An 18,594-nucleotide genomic window follows, 5' to 3' on the forward strand; every position below is an offset into this window, starting at 1 on the left:
CTCTCCTAGTTAAGATGCTCTTAGCATTAAGAGGCTTTTGGGAAACCCACCCCTCTCTGATTGTGAAAGTTGAATTAATTAACTAATAAATCAACCAATCAAGCACTCAATTAATAAATTAATTGGTTTGATTGTTTATTATTATTATTATTATTATTATTATTATTCAGTTGTAACATGAATGGTGCGGATTAAATCATCACTAAAGAAGGGGTTTTTTTGTTTTTTTGTTTTTTTCAGAAGAGTTTCTGAGCAGATGCGACACTCAGCACATATTACAGTATTTCTCATCAATTTCAAAATACATAGAATTGGACAATCACAGTAACTAATGCAGTATGTACTGTGTAGTATTCTGGAAACATTTAATTTATGAGTTTAAGAATTACTAAGCAGAAAACAAAAGTAATTATTGAATTCTACCAGCACACCACAAATAGAAATTGGTCAAAAAAAAAAATTCAAGGGATCGGAACATGAGCATTATAATAGCACTTAACTTCAGAAAATTTTCAGTCCAGTTTGGAAGAACTGCTGTAGAGGTGTGTGCGGGGGGTTTTGTCAGAAAATCCAGATATTCTTGACCAATACTGCTTCTGCAGATATTTTTTTTATTTTTATTTTTTAACCTGCCTGCAGTGTTTCCTGATTAATGTAACTGGATCAATTTCCCAAAATATGAAGAAACCAGTAAACCACACCAAACCTGAGAGGAATAAAGAATTTACTGAAGATGACTGAATGCAGTAAACAGTTCATGCAGTGCTGTGTCATTAGTCTTACATATTAATTTACATATTAATGTCCTTCCTTTGTCCTGCAAGCTTCTGACCACCCAGTCCGGCGACTTTTTTGTTGGCTCATGTGGGATCCCAGTCCCACTTCATGTCTTTAAGCTAGTGTGTCATCACCATTTCCAATTAAAATTTATTTAAGCAAACAATTATAACAAAGCTGTTTTACAGAAATTCAAATTTGTAATCCATCCTATTTTGGGTACCACCGGAATGTGAGATTTTGATAATTATACCACTTTTTATATTTTATACCACTTATGACGGTTTATACCACTTATGAAGACATAATTGCAATATCTATCAATATCTATAAAATATTTATATTGTTTATAATGTGTTGTAAAGTTTATACATATGCCATACAAATGGTATTGGCATGTATTTTTCCTTTTTATTATTTTTTTTCCTGTATTTGTGGTGTGTATAGAAACATGATGGCCAGTTTACAGTGATTCAGCTTTTGGGCATGATGCGTGGTATTGCTGCTGGGATGCAGTATCTCTCTGAGATGAACTATGTACACCGAGACCTTGCAGCAAGGAACATTCTGGTAAATGGAAATCTGGTGTGTAAAGTGTCAGACTTTGGACTGTCACGCGTGCTGGAGGATGACCCAGATGCAGCATATACTACCAGGGTGAGCAACAAGTTTATTTACAATTCTGCTCTCTCTTTTTAGCTACTATAGCTTTTCTTGTCTTTCACCTGTCCTTGTCTTTTCTATTTTCATGAAAAAAATAATCATAATCCAGGAACAAAACAGCAAAGGGCTTATTTTAGAATTCTAATTATCCTTTAACATTGCAATTCCCTTCCCCAGCATAAATGAAATGAAACAACGATGAAACAAAATTGAAAGGCAGACTTGATCTCATTGTATAATGAGAAGTAGGTCAGTAGTGTGTGTTTGATGAAAAACTTCTAGGATAACAGAGGATAAGATGGATAGTTAAGCAATCAATCACAAGGACAGAAGACAGCATACTGTAGGATCAGTACAGTCTCTCTTTCTCTCTCTCTCTCTCTCTCTCTCTCTCATACACACACACAGAGAATAGTCTTTTTGACCAGATCTCTTTCTCTTCAGAGGTGTTTTATTAAGCTACATCACTAAGCTATTCATCATATTAACATTTGTCCTTAAAGGCTCTCGGCAAACAAGCAAACTGACGTCATTTCTCCTCTACAACTGGATCTAGTTAGCCTTTCATTTGTGTGTTATATTGATTTAATTTCACCCAAGATAAGATTTTGGTGCAGGGTAAAAGAATAATTATAATTCATTAATACGGTATAGATGACTTGCAACCACGTGATCAAAATGTGCTACGTCATGAGTGTCCACCATGATGGTGGATGTACAAAGCAACTCGGATGACAACCGCTGAAAGCGTGTCTGTAAACAATGCTGAATTTTCTCAGTATTACCACGATTTCAAATGTCGAGCGAAGATAGATATGTGTGGTTTTGACCCATATTATTTAAAAAAAGTCTGACTTTTCTGAAGATAAGATGCTTCTACCAATCATTGAGTACCCATACTGTATATCGCATTCCATCTGGTTTGGCTGCCGAAGAATCAAGTCCAACCTAGGATGAAACATAGCCCATTTACTGAGTGGGTGCCCAGTCTGGATTGTTTCTATTATATAATTTTGCTGGCGCTCTTAGAAGCAAAATGGTAGTACACATGTTAAAATGATAACGACTGAGTGAACCATGACAAGAGAACGCTCATTTTGTAACAAAATTCTAGCAACACAAAATAAAATTCTTCCATGATATTATTGAGAGTTTTTGAATCTCACCTGAGAAAATGATTACTGAAAATGCAAGCTGTTTTGGTTTTAGCCTCTGTTAGATCAGCCCTGCCGATGTTGTTCAGCTGTGCTCATCTCCCCTCCATACTAAGCCTCAGAGTTTCCTCACCCTCTTTCCGAATCACGGACGGAATTCTAAAAAATTGGAACGTGCCATGCTCACGAGTACTGTTGTGACCACAACCATATACAGCACAAAGATATGGCATAGCTAAAAGAACATTTAAAGCAGTGGAAAAACAAAGAGAGTTGCGCATGCGTGACTGTTTTGTATGGAATGTTGCTTGACCCTGCATTTGTATCTCCACCAACATGGCCGACATCCAGGTTTCTATTTTGCTTTGATGTCACTTGCAAGTCAAGGATATCTTTGGTAGTAATGTAACTACATATTGCTATCCCAGCATGCATAGCCAGAGTAATCGCCATGCTGAGCAATGTGCATGCGACATTGTTACACTGGTAAATGCATTCAATTTTGCAGAATTGCCATTCCAATGATACCCACCAACTAGATTCATTAGTAGTAGGACCAAATCACATAAGACTTTTTTCCCCATGCCCCATGAGGAGCAATAGATAGATAGAATTTTGCCTCTCTTAGATTCCCAGTATCAATCAGCCTTACTGGATCAACAAACTAATCCTGAGTGAGAAAGAAAGCGAGTGAAAGAATTCTCAAAGTGAGAAAGTGATGAAAGAGATTCTATGCAGAGTTTTACCAATACTGAGTCAAATTATTGTCAGGAATGTGGTGTTGAGATGGATGTAAGTGCAGGGAAGGTCTTTATTTACAGGTGCGCTATTACAAAAAATGTGAGACAAGTTCAGAGAAATAAAAACTAAAACAAATCAAACTGAAACAGAACAAATAGAAAGCAGAGTCACTTAACCAGAGTCATTAACAGCGCTAGGAAATGTGGCAGGAATAACACTGGTGACAGAGACATAAAACAATGCTTCACAAACTGTGTGTGCAGCCAGCATCCTTATATGCGCATGCACTAATTGCGCTCCAATCAGCAACAGGTGTTTCCAATGATCCCTCATCCCAAGAGCGAGCACTATGCATTGTGCATAAATTCATGTAGATACTGGTCAAGAGCTTTGGGTAATGTTCACATCAAACCTCAGAATGTGTGAAAATGTGATCTCCATGACTTTGTGGAACCAGTCTAGCCAGTCCAATTCTCCTTTGACCTCTTGCATCAACAAAGCATTTCCGAACAAAGAACTACCTCTTAGTGTTTTTTTTAATTATTATTTTATTTTTTTCACCATTATGTCTAAACTCTAGTGACTGTTATATGTGAATATCACACCAAAGCATCAGTTTCTAAAATACTCAAACCAGCCCATCTAGAGCCAACATCCATGTCACTGAGATGACATTTTTCCTCAGTCTGATGTTTGATGTGAACATTATCTCATCTCATCTCATTATCTCTAGCCGCTTTATCCTGTTCTACAGGGTTGCAGGCAAGCTGGAGCCTATCCCAGTTGACTACGGGCGAAAGGCGGGGTACACCCTGGACAAGTCGCCAGGTCATCACAGGGCTGACACATAGACACAGACAACCATTCACACCTACGGTTAATTTAGAGTCACCAGTTAACCTAACCTGCATGTCTTTGGACTGTGGGGAAAACCGGAGTACCTGGAGGAAACCCACGCGGACACGGGGAGAACATGCAAACTCCGCACAGAAAGGCCCTCACCGGCCACGGGGCTCAAACCCGGACCTTCTTGCTGTGAGGCGACAGCGCTAACCACTACACCACCGTGCCACCCATGTGAACATTATGTTTCACATATTAACATATTATAAGAACATGTGAAGGTCTTGACTGATATCTACATGACTTTATGCATTAAAATCTGCTGTCACATGATTGGCTGATTGGAGAATTACATGAATGAGCAGGTGTACAGGTGCTCATGGTGAAGTGATGGGTGAGTACATTCTTAAAGTGGATATTGAGATATACCATGAGTTATTTTATATTTCAAGTATATCTTAGTTTATGATATTTCTTTAGAAAAAAATTAAGGTTTCATTTGGCTTATTGTTGATTTTCTTTTTATTGTTTGTTTGTTTGTCACAGGGAGGAAAGATTCCTATCAGGTGGACGGCTCCAGAGGCCATAGCCTACAGGAAGTTCACTTCAGCTAGTGATGTGTGGAGTTATGGTATTACCATGTGGGAAGTTATATCCTATGGGGAGCGACCATATTGGGAGATGTCCAATCAGGATGTGAGTGTAATCAGAATACACATACTTTCCATAGAGTGCAGTTCAAGTGGCATGTAGAACAAAAAGAAATAGCTCTCTCCCAGTGATCTTTCTGTGTCCTGTCATATTAACATCAAGAGTTTCTGTAGGTTCTACCTTCAGCCTGCAGAATTTCTCTGCCAAAGCACTTTAATTCCCCTGACACCAGTTCCCCTAAAGACTAAGAACTGAGTCTTGTAAACTCAACTAATGAAATGCATATGGTGGAAGATCATTTCCAGGTTTCTATTCACAGGCTGCTTTATAACAATAGAATTAAAATCCATCACACCTAGTTCATGGTAGCTTGGTTTCCACATAATAAACCTTTTGATTTCTTTATTTCCACTTTGGAAAGCAATGTTCTGACAGGAAGTTGGGCCCAACCAAGATTAGGAAATTATATAGCATGACTAACGTGCAGCTTTATAGTCAGGATATGAGACTGCCTCTATGTATGTTAAAAGTGACACTTCAGAAGAATTTTGGAACTCTTGTTCACAAAATGAAAAGAAGCCCATCTGTTCCTTTCCTCTGCCATAGCAATAGTGTCCGTGCTGTATATCTGTGTTCTGTATCTAAGTCACTAAATGGTCCCATGTGCAGAGTTGAGCTAATTGCTAGCTTTGCATATAACTGGTTCATTTTGTGTCTCACGATTGTGGCAATATATTTAGGCAATTGTACTCACAATTAACAATCATCTCATCTCATTATCTCTAGCTGCTTTATCCTTCTACAGGGTCGCAGGCAAGCTGGAGCCTATCCCAGCTGACTATGGGCGAAAGGCTGGGTACACCCTGGACAAGTCGCCAGGTCATCACAGGGCTGACACATAGACACAGACAACCATTCACACTTACATTCACACCTACGGTCAATTTAGAGTCACCAGTTAACCTAACCTGCATGTCTTTGGACTGTGGGGGAAACCGGAGCACCCGGAGGAAACCCACACGGACACGGGGAGAACATGCAAACTCCACACAGAAAGGCCCTCGCCGGCCACCACCGTGCCGCCACAATTAACAATCTCAGAGATAAAATTAAAAAAAGAAGAAAAAAATCCACTACTAACATGCATTAAATAAAACCTGACCACAATATTTATTACTGCCGCCAACTCTGGAGGAGGTATTGTTTTGCCTCCATTTTTGTTTGCTTTTTCCCAACATAACTCAAAAAGTAATGAATGGATTTTGATGAAATTTTGAGGAAAAGTGAGCCACTGGCCAAGGAACAATTGCTCAGATTTCGATGCAAATCTGGATGTGTGTGGATCCAGGATCCAGATACTGTATGTATGTGGATCCAAGACTTTTTTCTCTGTTCCCAGTGTAACTCAAAGTAGTGAATGGATTTTGATGAAATTTGGTGTACAGCTTTCATATTATACTACGTTCAAGTGATTTGATTTTGATGTTGATAATACGTGGCTTGGCAGAGGTATGCACTCTACAGACAGCCTTTCTAGTTCATATTAAATTCATATGTTAAGATATTTTGTTTGACCTGAAATGTTTCTGTTGCTCCTCTTCAGGTGATAAAGGCAATAGATGAGGGCTACAGGCTGCCAGCACCCATGGACTGCCCTGTGGTATTGCACCAGCTCATGCTGGACTGTTGGGAGAAGAACCGCAGTGATAGGCCTAAGTTTGGGCAGATTGTCATCAATCTGGACCAGTTGATCTGCAACCCCAGTAGCCTTAAACAGCTGGCCAACAGTACAGTCTGGTGAGAAAATGCTGATGTACATAATTCTAGATCAAGTTTTATGCTATTTGAAACCCTTGTATTTAGTATTGGATTATCCAATGACCCAGAGCTTCTCATTAAATTTTATTATTAATTTTTGTGTTAAAATTTTCAACAGCAATGTTGGAAATGAATGTTGGCTTAAATTTGTGTAGATTTATGTACAGTGATGACCATGCATGCACAAAACACCCAGATCTAAAATCATCAAGTAAAATTTGTTGGTTCAAACTCTGTTTGCTTCTTTGTTTGTTTGTTTGTTTGTTTGTTTGTTTGTTTGTTTGTTTAATCATGGATCTGGATGGCTAATAATCTTAATAATCTATGATTTTTTAAAACTGATTTTTGATGAAATACTGTATGTGGTGGTCTGGGAAAAACCCTGTCGGATATCGCTATTGTTGAATTCTGTAGAAATTGCATTATTTACAATGTAACTTTGCCTGTGCTAGCTACTTCCAGAGATTAATTTGCAAAGCTTGTATAGTTTTTAAAGTGATATTTACTATTGTATTATTTGTATCTTTTATTTTTTACATATTTAATGTAAATTAAACCAATAAATGGCAGTTGTATTTAGTTCTCTTTCAGTGGAACTGGACTGTAATGTGTAAATACAATTTTCTGCCTTTTCACTTTTGGTGGTAACAAGATCTGAAGTAAAAAATTATAACTTGTTCTTATGATATGTACAAAAAAGAAACACGTTTTTTTCCTCAGGAAAACATGTAGTCTTCAGAATGTGATACAATAACAATGTCACCATATGAAGGCTTTTCTCAGGTCACCACAGATATATGTTTAATTGTGGTGTGCATACATCAGCTATGAACATTACTTGTGCATATGACCTGCATTACTGTGCATTTGAGACATTTGAAATAATTTAGGACTTTCATGATGCAAGGTTGATAAATGAGGGCCCAGTTTCCTTTTTCCTTCCATCCATCAACCTTATATATAAAGTATAATAGTGTGTTCTTGATGTTAACATGAAACAGCATGTTTTTCTGTTAAAAACATTAAAATGCAGAGATTGTGCAGATATGATGTTATGCTAGTATAGATGGGAACCAGGTGGATGACTAAATCAGAGTTTTCTGAGAGATTCCTGACTGGAAGCAGATGAAGGCCGGTTTGTTTAGTTGGGCACTAACCAGCATCAAAGTGAAGTGTGTCTGCTTTTTCTCCAGCAAAAAGCACAGGCCACTCTTCATATTTGAACAGAGCAGAGTCGAAATTCTCTTGATGTGATTGTGTGTACGTATGTGGGTGTGTGTGTTACAAGGATAACATTGTAATCAGGCATCCTAGCAGATCTGGAAAGCCGCATGTTAACTGTCTAGGTTCTGGCTCTTGATTAGCTCTGACAAGGCCTTTCTAAGGCTTCTGTGAGAGCTACCTTTGACACATAGATACACAGACACACACGTACACTCCACAGGGAGCTTTTTCCTGAAACCCCTCTTTCTCCAGTTCATGCCTTTGCTGCTTTCTGCTTTGAAACAGGACACATGACTGCATCACTTCTATAGGTTCACTGGTCCAATCCTGGATACACACCATCTTAATAATAATTGTACTGAATGGAAAAGGAGACATGTTTATTGTGTTTTTAATGTAACACAATAAACATGCGGAAACACATGCAGCAGAAATTCTATTCTATTGTGTCAGATTAATTAACTTGTTTTACATGCACTATATACAGTGGTGCTTGAAAGTTTGCCAACCCTTTAGAATTTTCTATATTTCTGCATCAATATGAACGAAAACAACATCAGATTTTCACACAAGTCCTGAAAGTAGATAAAGAGAACCCAGTTAAACAAATGAGACAAAAATATTATACTTGGTCATTTATTTATTGAGGAAAATGATCCAATATTACATATCTGTGAGTGGCAAAAGTATGTGAACCTTTGCTTTCAGTATCTGGTGTGACCCCCTTGTGCAGCAATAACTGCAACTAAACGTTTCCGGTAACTGTTGATTAGTCCTGCACACCGGCTTGGAGGAATTTTAGCCCGTTCCGCCGTACAGAACAGCTTCAACTCTGGGATGTTGGTGGGTTTCCTCACATGAACTGCACACTTCAGGTCCTTCCACAACATTTCATTTGGATTAAGGTCAGGACTTTGACTTGGCCATGCCAAAACATTATTCTTCTTTAACCATTCTTTGGTAGAATGACTTGTGTGCTTAGGGTCGTTGTCTTGCTGCATGACCCACCTTCTCTTGAGATTCAGTTCATGGACAGCTGTCCTGACATTTTCCTTTAGAATTCACTGGTATAATTCAGAATTCATTGTTCCATCAATGATGGCAAGACGTCCTGGCCCAGATGCAGCAAAACAGGCCCAAACCATGATACTACCACCACCATGTTTCACAGATGGGATAAGGTTCTGATGCTGGAATGCAGTGTTTTCCTTTCTCCAAACATAACACTTCTCATTAAAACCAAAAAGTTCTATTTTGGTCTCATCTGTCCACAAAACATTTTTCCAATAGCCTTCTGGCTTGTCCATGTGATCTGTAGCAAATTGCAGACGAGCAGCAATGTTCTTTTTGGAGAGCAGTGGCTTTCTCCTTGCAACCCTGCCATGCACACCATTGTTGTTTAGTGTTCTCCTGATGGTGGATTCATGAATATTAACATTAGCCAATGTGAGAGAGGCCTTCAGTTGCTTAGAAGTTACCCTGGGGTCCTTTGTGACCTCGCCGACTATTACAGGCCTTGCTCTTGGAGTGATCTTTGTTGGTTGACCACTCCTGGGGAGGGTAACAATGGTCTTGAATTTCCTCCATTTGTACACAATCTGTCTGACTGTGGATTGGTGAAGTCCAGACTCTTTAGAGATGGTTTTGTAACCTTTTCCAGCCTGATGAGCATCAACAATGCTTTTTCTGAGGTCCTCAGAAATCTCCTTTGTTCGTACCATGATACACTTCCACAAACATGTGTTGTGAAGATCAGACTTTGATAGATCCCTGTTCTTTAAATAAAACAGGGTGCCCACTCACACATGATTTGTCATCCCATTGATTAAAAACACCTGACTCTAATTTCACCTTCAAATTAACTGCTAATCCTAGAGGTTCACATACTTTTGCCACTCACAGATATGTAATATTGGATCATTTTCCTCAATAAATAAATAACCAAGTATAATATTTTAGTCTCATTTGTTTAACTGCGTCCTCTTTATCTACAACCCCGATTCCAAAAAAGTTGGGACAAAGTACAAATTGTAAATAAAAATGGAATGCAATAATTTACAAATCTCAAAAACTGATATTGTATTCACAATAGAACATAGACAACATATCAAATGTCGAAAGTGAGACATTTTGAAATTTCATGCCAGATATTGGCTCATTTGAAATTTCATGCAGCAACACATCTCAAAAAAGTTGGGACAGGGCAATAAGAGGCTGGAAAAGTTAAAGGTACAAAAAAGGAACAGCTGGAGGACCAAATTGCAACTCATTAGGTCAATTGGCAATAGGTCATTAACATGACTGGGTATAAAAAGAGCATCTTGCAGTGGCAGCGGCTCTCAGAATTAAAAATGGGAAGAGGATCACCAATCCCCCTAATTCTGCGCCAACAAATAGTGGAGCAATATCAGAAAGGAGTTCGACAGTGTAAAATTGCAGAGAGTTTGAACATATCATCATCTACAGAGCATAATATCATCAAAAGATTCAGAGAATCTGGAAGAATCTCTGTGTGTAAGGGCCAAGGCCGAAAAACCATACTGGGTGCCCATGATCTTCGGGCCCTTAGACGGCACTGCATCACATACAGGCATGCTTCTGTACTGGAAATCACAAAATGGGCTCAGGAATATTTCCAGAGAACATTATCTGTGAACACAATTCATCGTGCCATCCGCCGTTGCCAGCTAAAACTCTATAGTTCAAAGAAGAAGCCGTATCTAAACATGATCCAGAAGCACAGACTGGGTCAAGGCTCATTTAAAATGGACTGTGGCAAAGTGGAAAACTGTTCTGTGGTCAGACGAATCAAAATTTGAAGTTCTTTATGGAAATCAGGGACGCTGTGTCATTCGGACTAAAGAGGAGAAGGACGACCCAAGTTGTTATCAGCCCTCAGGTCAGAAGCCTGCATCTCTGATGGTATGGGGTTGCATTAGTGCATGTGGCATGGGCAGCTTACACATCTGGAAAGACATCATCAATGCTGAAAGGTATATCAAGGTTCTAGAGCAACATATGCTCCCATCCAGACAACGTCTCATAGAAGACCTTGCATTTTCCAACATGACAATGCCAAACCACATACTGCATCAATTACAGCATCATGGCTGCGTAGAAGAAGGGTCCGGGTACTGAACTGGCCAGCCTGCAGTCCAGATCTTTCACCCATAGAAAACATTTGGCGCATCACAAAATGGAAGATACGACAAAAAAGACCTAAAACAGTTGAGCAACTAGAATCCTACATTAGACAAGAATGGGTTAACATTCCTATCCCTAAACTTGAGCAACTTGTCTCCTCAGTCCCCAGACGTTTACAAACTGTTGTAAAGAGAAAAGGGGATGTCTCACAGTGGTAAACATGGCCTTGTCCCAACTTTTTTGAGATGTGTTGTTGTCATGAAATTTAAAATCACCTAACTTTTCTCTTTAAATGATACATTTTCTCAGTTTAAACATTTGATATGTCATCTCTGTTCTATTCTGAATAAAATATGGAATTTTGAAACTTCCACATCATTGCATTCCGTTTTTATTTACTGTCCCAACTTTTTTAGAATCGGGGTTGTACTTTTAGGACTTGTGTGAAAATCTGATGATGTTTTCAGTCATATTTATGCAGAAATATAGAAAATTTTAAAGGATTCACAAGCTTTCAAGCACCACTGTAACTCCATATTGTCGTGCTTGACAAAGGTTTGCCAGTGTAATCCCAATCCCATGTGGTTATCTCAGCTATCGATGAATAACAGTTCTTGATGCAGTGCCATCTGACGCATCAGAGCTCACAGGTGTTCAGCTTCGGCTTGCACCCTTTCCCTGTACACACCAAAATTCCCCCAGATTCCTTGAATCATTGAATGATATGCACCATAAAGGGTGAAATTTCCAAATCTCTTCCTGTCTTTCTTTGAGGAACATTGTTTTTAAATATCTCAGTAATTTTACATACATATGACTAAACTGGAGATCCTTAGCCCATCTTTCTCCTCAAAGGTGAGGTCTTTCCTGCATATTGCTTTTATAACAAATCAAAATTAAAATCACTTGTTGGCATTACCTATTTAAAATCCCATCGTTATTTAATCGTTTAACATCATTACTAGCCCTAAATTGCCCCGTCCCAACTTTTTTCTTTTTTTTAATGTGTTACAGGCCTGAAATGCACAAATGGATGTATATTAATGAATGAAATGAAGTTGACCAGACAAACCATGAAATATCTTGGTTTCATACTGTCTGCAATGAAATACAAGTCAAAGTAGATTTAGAAATCACTGCTTTCTTTTTTATTTGCATTTTCCTTACTGTCACAGCTTTTTCATAAGTTATGGCAACACCTAGCAACTCATTTTGTCGTAATGGACAAACGATCCCTCTCCCAGATGACTTCACTATGCATCATCCTACTGTCTGTCCTAAATGTTACCCTGTGATGATCAGTGATGGGAATAACGGCGTTAGAAATAAACGGCGTTACTAACGGCGTTACTTTTTTTAGTAACGAGTAATCTAACTAATTACGTTTTACATCGTTATAACGCCGTTCCCGTTACTTACAATAAAATGCTCTGCGTTACTTTATTAAAGCTGTTTTCATCTGGCACGCTGCTCATTCAGCCTTTCTTTACTCTGCTTTAGTGTGGGGCGGGGAGACGCGAGACAACGGCATAGTCAGCCAATCAGAGTAGCTTTGGACAACATACGTAGGTAGCCTCCGCCTACTGCACTACTGCACACACTTTCAATCGGAAGAGCCAGCGATGGCGAGCGGTCAGCCCAGCACTGCGCTTTCACACTGGAAATACAGCCATTACTTTTCATTACTTGAAATAAAAGGCAAAAATGTCTACGTGCAATGCACATTATGTCGAGGAACAAAGCGTTTGTCCTCGTCAGTGGCCAGTAATTAGTAACAATTTTAGTAACTACAAAAATATATTACATTTGATAGATGTCTTATCTCACATTGTCCCACAAAAATATTAATGTAGTGTAGATAACGTTACTAACTGGGTCTGTTAAGTGTCCATTTCAGTCATTAAACACATTTACTTTTATTATGATTACACTAATTGAATTTGTTTTTGTTTTTGTTTTTTTTTTTTTGGGGGGGGGGGGGGGGGACACAAAATGTAACGGAATAATTACTTTCCCTGGTAATTAGTTACTTTTATGACAAAGTAACTCCGTTACTAACTCAGTTACTTTTTGGGAAAAGTAACTAGTAACTATAACTAGTTACTTTTTGAAAGTAACGTGCCCAACACTGGTGATGATGCATTATTTTTTCATGATTTCAAGCATTTACAGACCAGTTTAAAAAAAACACACACACACACACCCTCATATCTACTGTACCTTGTCAGTTTGACATAGCATCAGAAATGAATGACTTTATTCCCCCCTCTGTCCTCAGGGAGGACCCAGCAACTCCAGAGCCTGCATTTAGCACAGTGACTGACTGGCTGGACTCCATTAAGATGAGTCAGTACAAAGAACATTTCTCCAGTGCTGGCTACGTCACTCTTGACTCAGTCCTCTATGTCAGTGTCAGGTTAGTGTCAAAGTTATGATTCTGAAAAAAGAAATATAGATAGCATCCTTGGAAAAGCCTGGATAGCTTTCCAAAAACCTAATAATATGTTTAACTATACTGTACTGTATATTATTTATACATGTACAGGAAGTATATTGTAAATGTGAAAAAGTGTTTTTCTGAATGTGCTTGTAGCGGGACAGCATGTCAGCTTATAAACAAATTGTCACAGTTAGTGAAGGTGAAGAGGTGGGGCTGAAGTGTTTTCTGGCATTAGATGTGACTCATTATCAGTATAAAAATGGGTGTCCGGTGATGGACAGGGTAAAGGACTATATAAGAGGGACACTGGATCAGGTATACAGCGAGCTACCCAGGCTGTCCGGTTAGAACAGGAATTAATGGATGTCCACTCACGAGAAACCGTGTAAACCGTGGTTTTACTAGAAAACAGAATAAAATACAAATACAACAAGACATGAGCAATAATATACACACAAGCAATAATGTAAATAATAACAATGATATAAATACAAATACACATTGCATTAAATATATATTAACGCAAATGAATAATAACTATATACAATGTAATACAAATGTAAAACACACAAATGAATACTATATAAGTAAAACAATGTAAAGCCCAATGAATGCTATTTACACCCCATAATAAATAACACAACACACTAGATACTGACTATATACACGATATGTACACAATATGTACAATGTGTACAACGTACACGGAGGATGAGGATAGCTGCCTACAGCAGCTATCATTACCAAGGTGCGTGGTGCAACTGCTTACAGCGAGTCACACCCGCATGAAGACACAGAGTGTGCCGGCTGAATGAAGGGGAGCATGGCTCCTTTAAGCGCTGCCCCGCGCTGTATTGCGCATAGAAGGTTAGAATATGTGGCGCGGTTATGAACTGTACATACCACCACTACACTCCCAACACGGCAATAGCTAATAATGAAATGTGCTCCTGTAACAAACCGTGGTCGAGAAAACAAGCGCTATCATTACATGGCTACTGAACAGAACAGAACAAACACGTAAGAAAATAGACAGACACAGGATGAGAGAATAAGAGAAGAAATACTCGCTAGCCTTACCGCCACATGTAACAGTTACAGATAACGAGTACACACATAACACAGTAGCTACGCAACAATAAACAACTTACATTCAAGGACGCACGGAATGCTCACACGGCACAAATGATGGACGTTGGATCCTGACACGTCCGCGATAGAAAGACAGAAAGCAAGAAAGAAATGAAACCGAGAAAGAAAGAGAGAAACGGATCCAAATATTCACTGATGAGAAGCAGGTGTTGCATGGAGTCCCCGTCTGATGTGTGCTGTGTTTTCTTCGATGTTTGTGCGCATCTTATATAGTCCACGCAGCACAGTGTGATGGACAGTGGCGCCAGGGTGTCTGAAGTTGGCGTGTGATGGACAGTGGCGCCAGGGTGTCTGAAGTTGGCATGTTGTAACATGCCCTGACAACTAACGAGTTGGGAGCCACTATGTCTGACAAGGGTGCCTGTTTACTACTTTTAAAGGTCAAAATAATTAAGACCTGGCACCGCAATTCTGAACAGCCGCCCCCAACTTTGTGGAACAAAGTTGTGTCCATGATGTCAGGCAGAGGTGTCCTGAGGGAGTGAAGGGAGTCTCACCAGGCGTGAGACTGGGCGTGTGTAGGTCCGGTCCTTGACCTGCACCTGTGCAGTACGTACCCTGCCATCTGCTCCAGGGATGACAGCAGTGACCTTGCCCACAGGCCACAGGGCACGTGGGAGTTGAGGGTCGACAATCATCACGATCCTGTCAACGATGAGGTCCTCCCGGTCTCGTTGCCACTTGGAGCGGGTTTGAAGAGAGGGCAGGTAGTTCCTGATGAACTTAGCCCAGAATTGGTCCGCAAGGGCCTGGCACTGTCTCCACCTGCGCCTGCTCAGGATGTCGGAGTCGGTGTAGACCACTTGTGGTATGGAGGGGTCGTGCCGCCCCATCAGCAGCATGTTTGGAGTGATGGGATCTGGATCTGCGATGTCTGACGAGGTGTAACCCAAGGGCTTGGAGTTGATGATGCTTTCCACCTCGATCAGCACTGTCCTCAACACCTCCTCAGTGACTGTCTGTGCATCGAGTGTAGTGTGTAGGGCAGCTTTGATGGAACGGATCTCCCGTTCCCAGGAACCACCGAAGTGCGGAGCATGTGGAGGATTGAACTTGAAGTCAATCTGTTGACTGGCTAAGTGGGACTGTAGCTCTGGGCTGAGGGCTTTGAACGTCTCCTGCAGTTCAGACTGACCCCCTCTGAAATTGGTGCCTTGGTCGGAGAGCAGCTCATGTGGCTTCCCTCGGCGTGCGATGAAGCGCCGCAGGGCCATCAAGAAAGCATCAGTGTCCATGCTGGTGAGGAGGTCTAGATGCACTGCATGGGTTGTCAGGCACTTGAAAACGATGCCCCACCATTTCTCAGTGCGTCGGCCGATCTTGATGAGGTACGGCCCGAAACAATCCATTCCAGTGGAATAGAAGGCTGGCTTGTGCAAGCGCAGACTTGATGGTGGCAAGTCAGCCATTCTGGGGATCACTGGTGTGCCTCGCCACTTCTGACACTCTGGACAGCTGTGCTGATGTTTCTTGACAGCCGCTCTCCCACGCACGATCCAGTACCGCCGGCGCAGCTCAGCAAACACTCGCTCTGGTCCTGGGTGCGCCAGGTGGCTGTCGAAGTCTCGGATGATGAGCTGTGTGATGGGGTGCTGAGGGTCAAGCAGGATGGGGTGCAGAGTCTCCTCCTCAACCGTGTCACACCTGCGCAGACGACCTCCGACCCGGATCAGCTGTGTCTCAGCGTCGTACTCCGGGGACAATGTGAGGATCCTGCTGTCAGTGGAGACTGGCTTCCCCGCTGAGAGCAGGGTGAGGTCTTCGGGGAAGGAGTCACTCTGTGCCTTCCTGAGGAGTGCCAGTTCCGCTTGCCTGTAGTCCTCAGCTGTGATGGCGGATGTGGCCGCCCCGTGACGCTTTCTGACTGTGGCCTCCAGCAGCTCTGGATATTGACTGAAGTTCCCTGCATCAGGCAACGCAGGGTCAGAGGTCACGGTGATGTGGCCACAGAACTGGGACTTCCGCAGCTCGGTGGCGTCAGCAGCGATAGTGGGTGAGGGGCCTGGACCAGTCGGCCATGCTGTCTCGTCCTGCCACAGGAAGGGAGGTCCGCGACTCCAGCGATGCTCCTGGATGAGCTGTGACAGAGTCAGCCCCCTGGTGATATCATCAGCTGGGTTGTCTGATGAGTGGACGTATCGCCAAGTGCTGTCCTCCGTCAGCTCCTGGATGTCCGCGATCCTGGTCCCGACGAACACCTTGTAGCGGCAGGACTGGGACTGAAGCCAATCTAGGACTGTGGATGAATCAGTCCAGTAGATGATGCTGGTGATGGGCAGGGACAGTTCCCTTTGCAGGACAGAGCCCAACTGGGCACCTGTATGAGCGGCGCAGAGTTCCAGTCGGGGGATGGACTGCTGTCTGACAGGGGCCACCCGGGATCTGGCTGCCAAGAAGGCCACTTGGATGTCGCCAGACTCGTCCACTGTTCGCAGGTAGGCTACAGATCCATACGCGCTCTCTGATGCGTCTGAGAACACGTGAATGGTCTGTGTTGTGGGCCGTGTCCCTGGTCTGGTGTAGCATCGTGGCAGGGTGATGAAGGGGAGGTGCTGGAGTTCACTCTCCCAGGCACGCCAGGACCGTAGAACGTCCTCTGGAAGCTGTGGATCATCCCAGTCCCTCTTCTTGTCCCACAGGCGCTGGACAAGAATCTTGGCCCGAGTGGTGTATGGGATGAGCAATCCTAGAGGGTCATACTGACGTGCAAGGACCCGGTAGATGCTCCGCATGGTGGGCTCAGCATGGTCTGTGGAGCGAAGACGGTAGCTGAGACTGTCTGACATGCAGTGCCACAACAGGCCAAGAGCCCGTTCCTGGGGGTCAGCTGTGTCATGGGAGAGCCAGAGTTCACAGCTCTCGGACCGCATGTCAGGTGGCATGTGCCGAATGAGTGGTGGCACGTTGGTGGCCCACTGGCGTAGCTCGAACCCGCCAGAGGGGAGAAGATGCTGCAAGTTACTGATCAGCTGCCTGGCTTCTAATGTGGAGGGGAAACTTTGCAGCAGATTGTCCACATAGAAGCAGTGCTCGATGGAGTATCGGGTGTCTTCTGTGCTGCTGTGATCCAGGACGTGTTTCTGGAGGGCGAACGTGGCGCAGCAGGGACTGCACGTTGTGCCGAACGGCAGCACTTGCCATTCGTAGACAGTCGGGGCACTGCTACGGTCCAGGTCTCTCCAGATGAAGCGGAGGAAGGGCTTGTCCTCAGGTAGGAGACGGACTTGGTGGAACATCCCCTTTATGTCACTTGACACTGCTACCGGGTGTTGCCTGAAGCGGAGTAGCACACCCAGCAGAGAGGATCCGAGTGTGGGCCCAGGATGGAGCTGCTCATTCAGGTTGCCACCCTGGTATGTGTAAGAGCAGTTGAACACGATGCGGTCCTTCTCGTTGTGCGTGACCATGTGGTGAGGGATGTACCACGCACTGTCTCCCGCCTGGACCACCTCAGGAGTGATTCTGCTCACATAGCCGGCGTCCACCAGCTTCTTCACCTCACGGCTGTACGACTTGGCCTTGAGGGGGTCTTGTGACAGCCGCTTCTCTGTGCCGCGTAGATGGCCCAGTACAGCCTCAAGCGGTGCGTTGAGCTGTGGGCTCCCTGCTTTCCACAGCAGAGGAGTGGCATATCGCTGAACGCCGTCGACTGTCACTCTGACGGTCTTCTCCTCCAGCAACTTGACAGCTGCAGCATCCTGCTTGGACCGGGTGATGATCTTCTCGTTTCGGTACGGCACCACATCCATCTGCCACAGCCTGGTGACGTTCTGCAGCAACTCCACTGATGGTGACGGTGCACTGATGAACAGGCACGCTGAGGTGGAAGACCGATGCTTGACAGCCTTGGCGGGGCCTTGAAGTGTCCACCCAAGGCGTGTCTTCAGGGCAATGGGTCCACCTGGTGGGCCTATGTGCACAGGCTCGATGGGGATGAGGAGGTCTGGGTAGTCAGATCCAATGAGGAGCAGCGGACGGGCCTGAGTA

At 42.7% G+C, this 18,594-nt stretch overlaps 1 protein-coding gene across 1 annotated transcript in view; it reads left to right on the top strand.

The window, feature by feature from the left end:
• Positions 1-18,594, top strand: part of ek1 (eph-like kinase 1) — a 206,055-nt gene that overhangs the window by 182,707 nt on the left and 4,754 nt on the right. Inside the window, exons 13-16 of the mRNA XM_060900022.1 lie at positions 1,225-1,434; positions 4,725-4,874; positions 6,433-6,626; positions 13,294-13,431. Coding sequence (XP_060756005.1) covers positions 1,225-1,434; positions 4,725-4,874; positions 6,433-6,626; positions 13,294-13,431 — 692 coding nt within the window. The remainder of the gene's footprint in view (positions 1-1,224; positions 1,435-4,724; positions 4,875-6,432; positions 6,627-13,293; positions 13,432-18,594) is intronic.

This window comes from Neoarius graeffei, chromosome 19, assembly GCF_027579695.1.
Source record: "Neoarius graeffei isolate fNeoGra1 chromosome 19, fNeoGra1.pri, whole genome shotgun sequence".
NCBI lineage: Eukaryota > Metazoa > Chordata > Actinopteri > Siluriformes > Ariidae > Neoarius > Neoarius graeffei.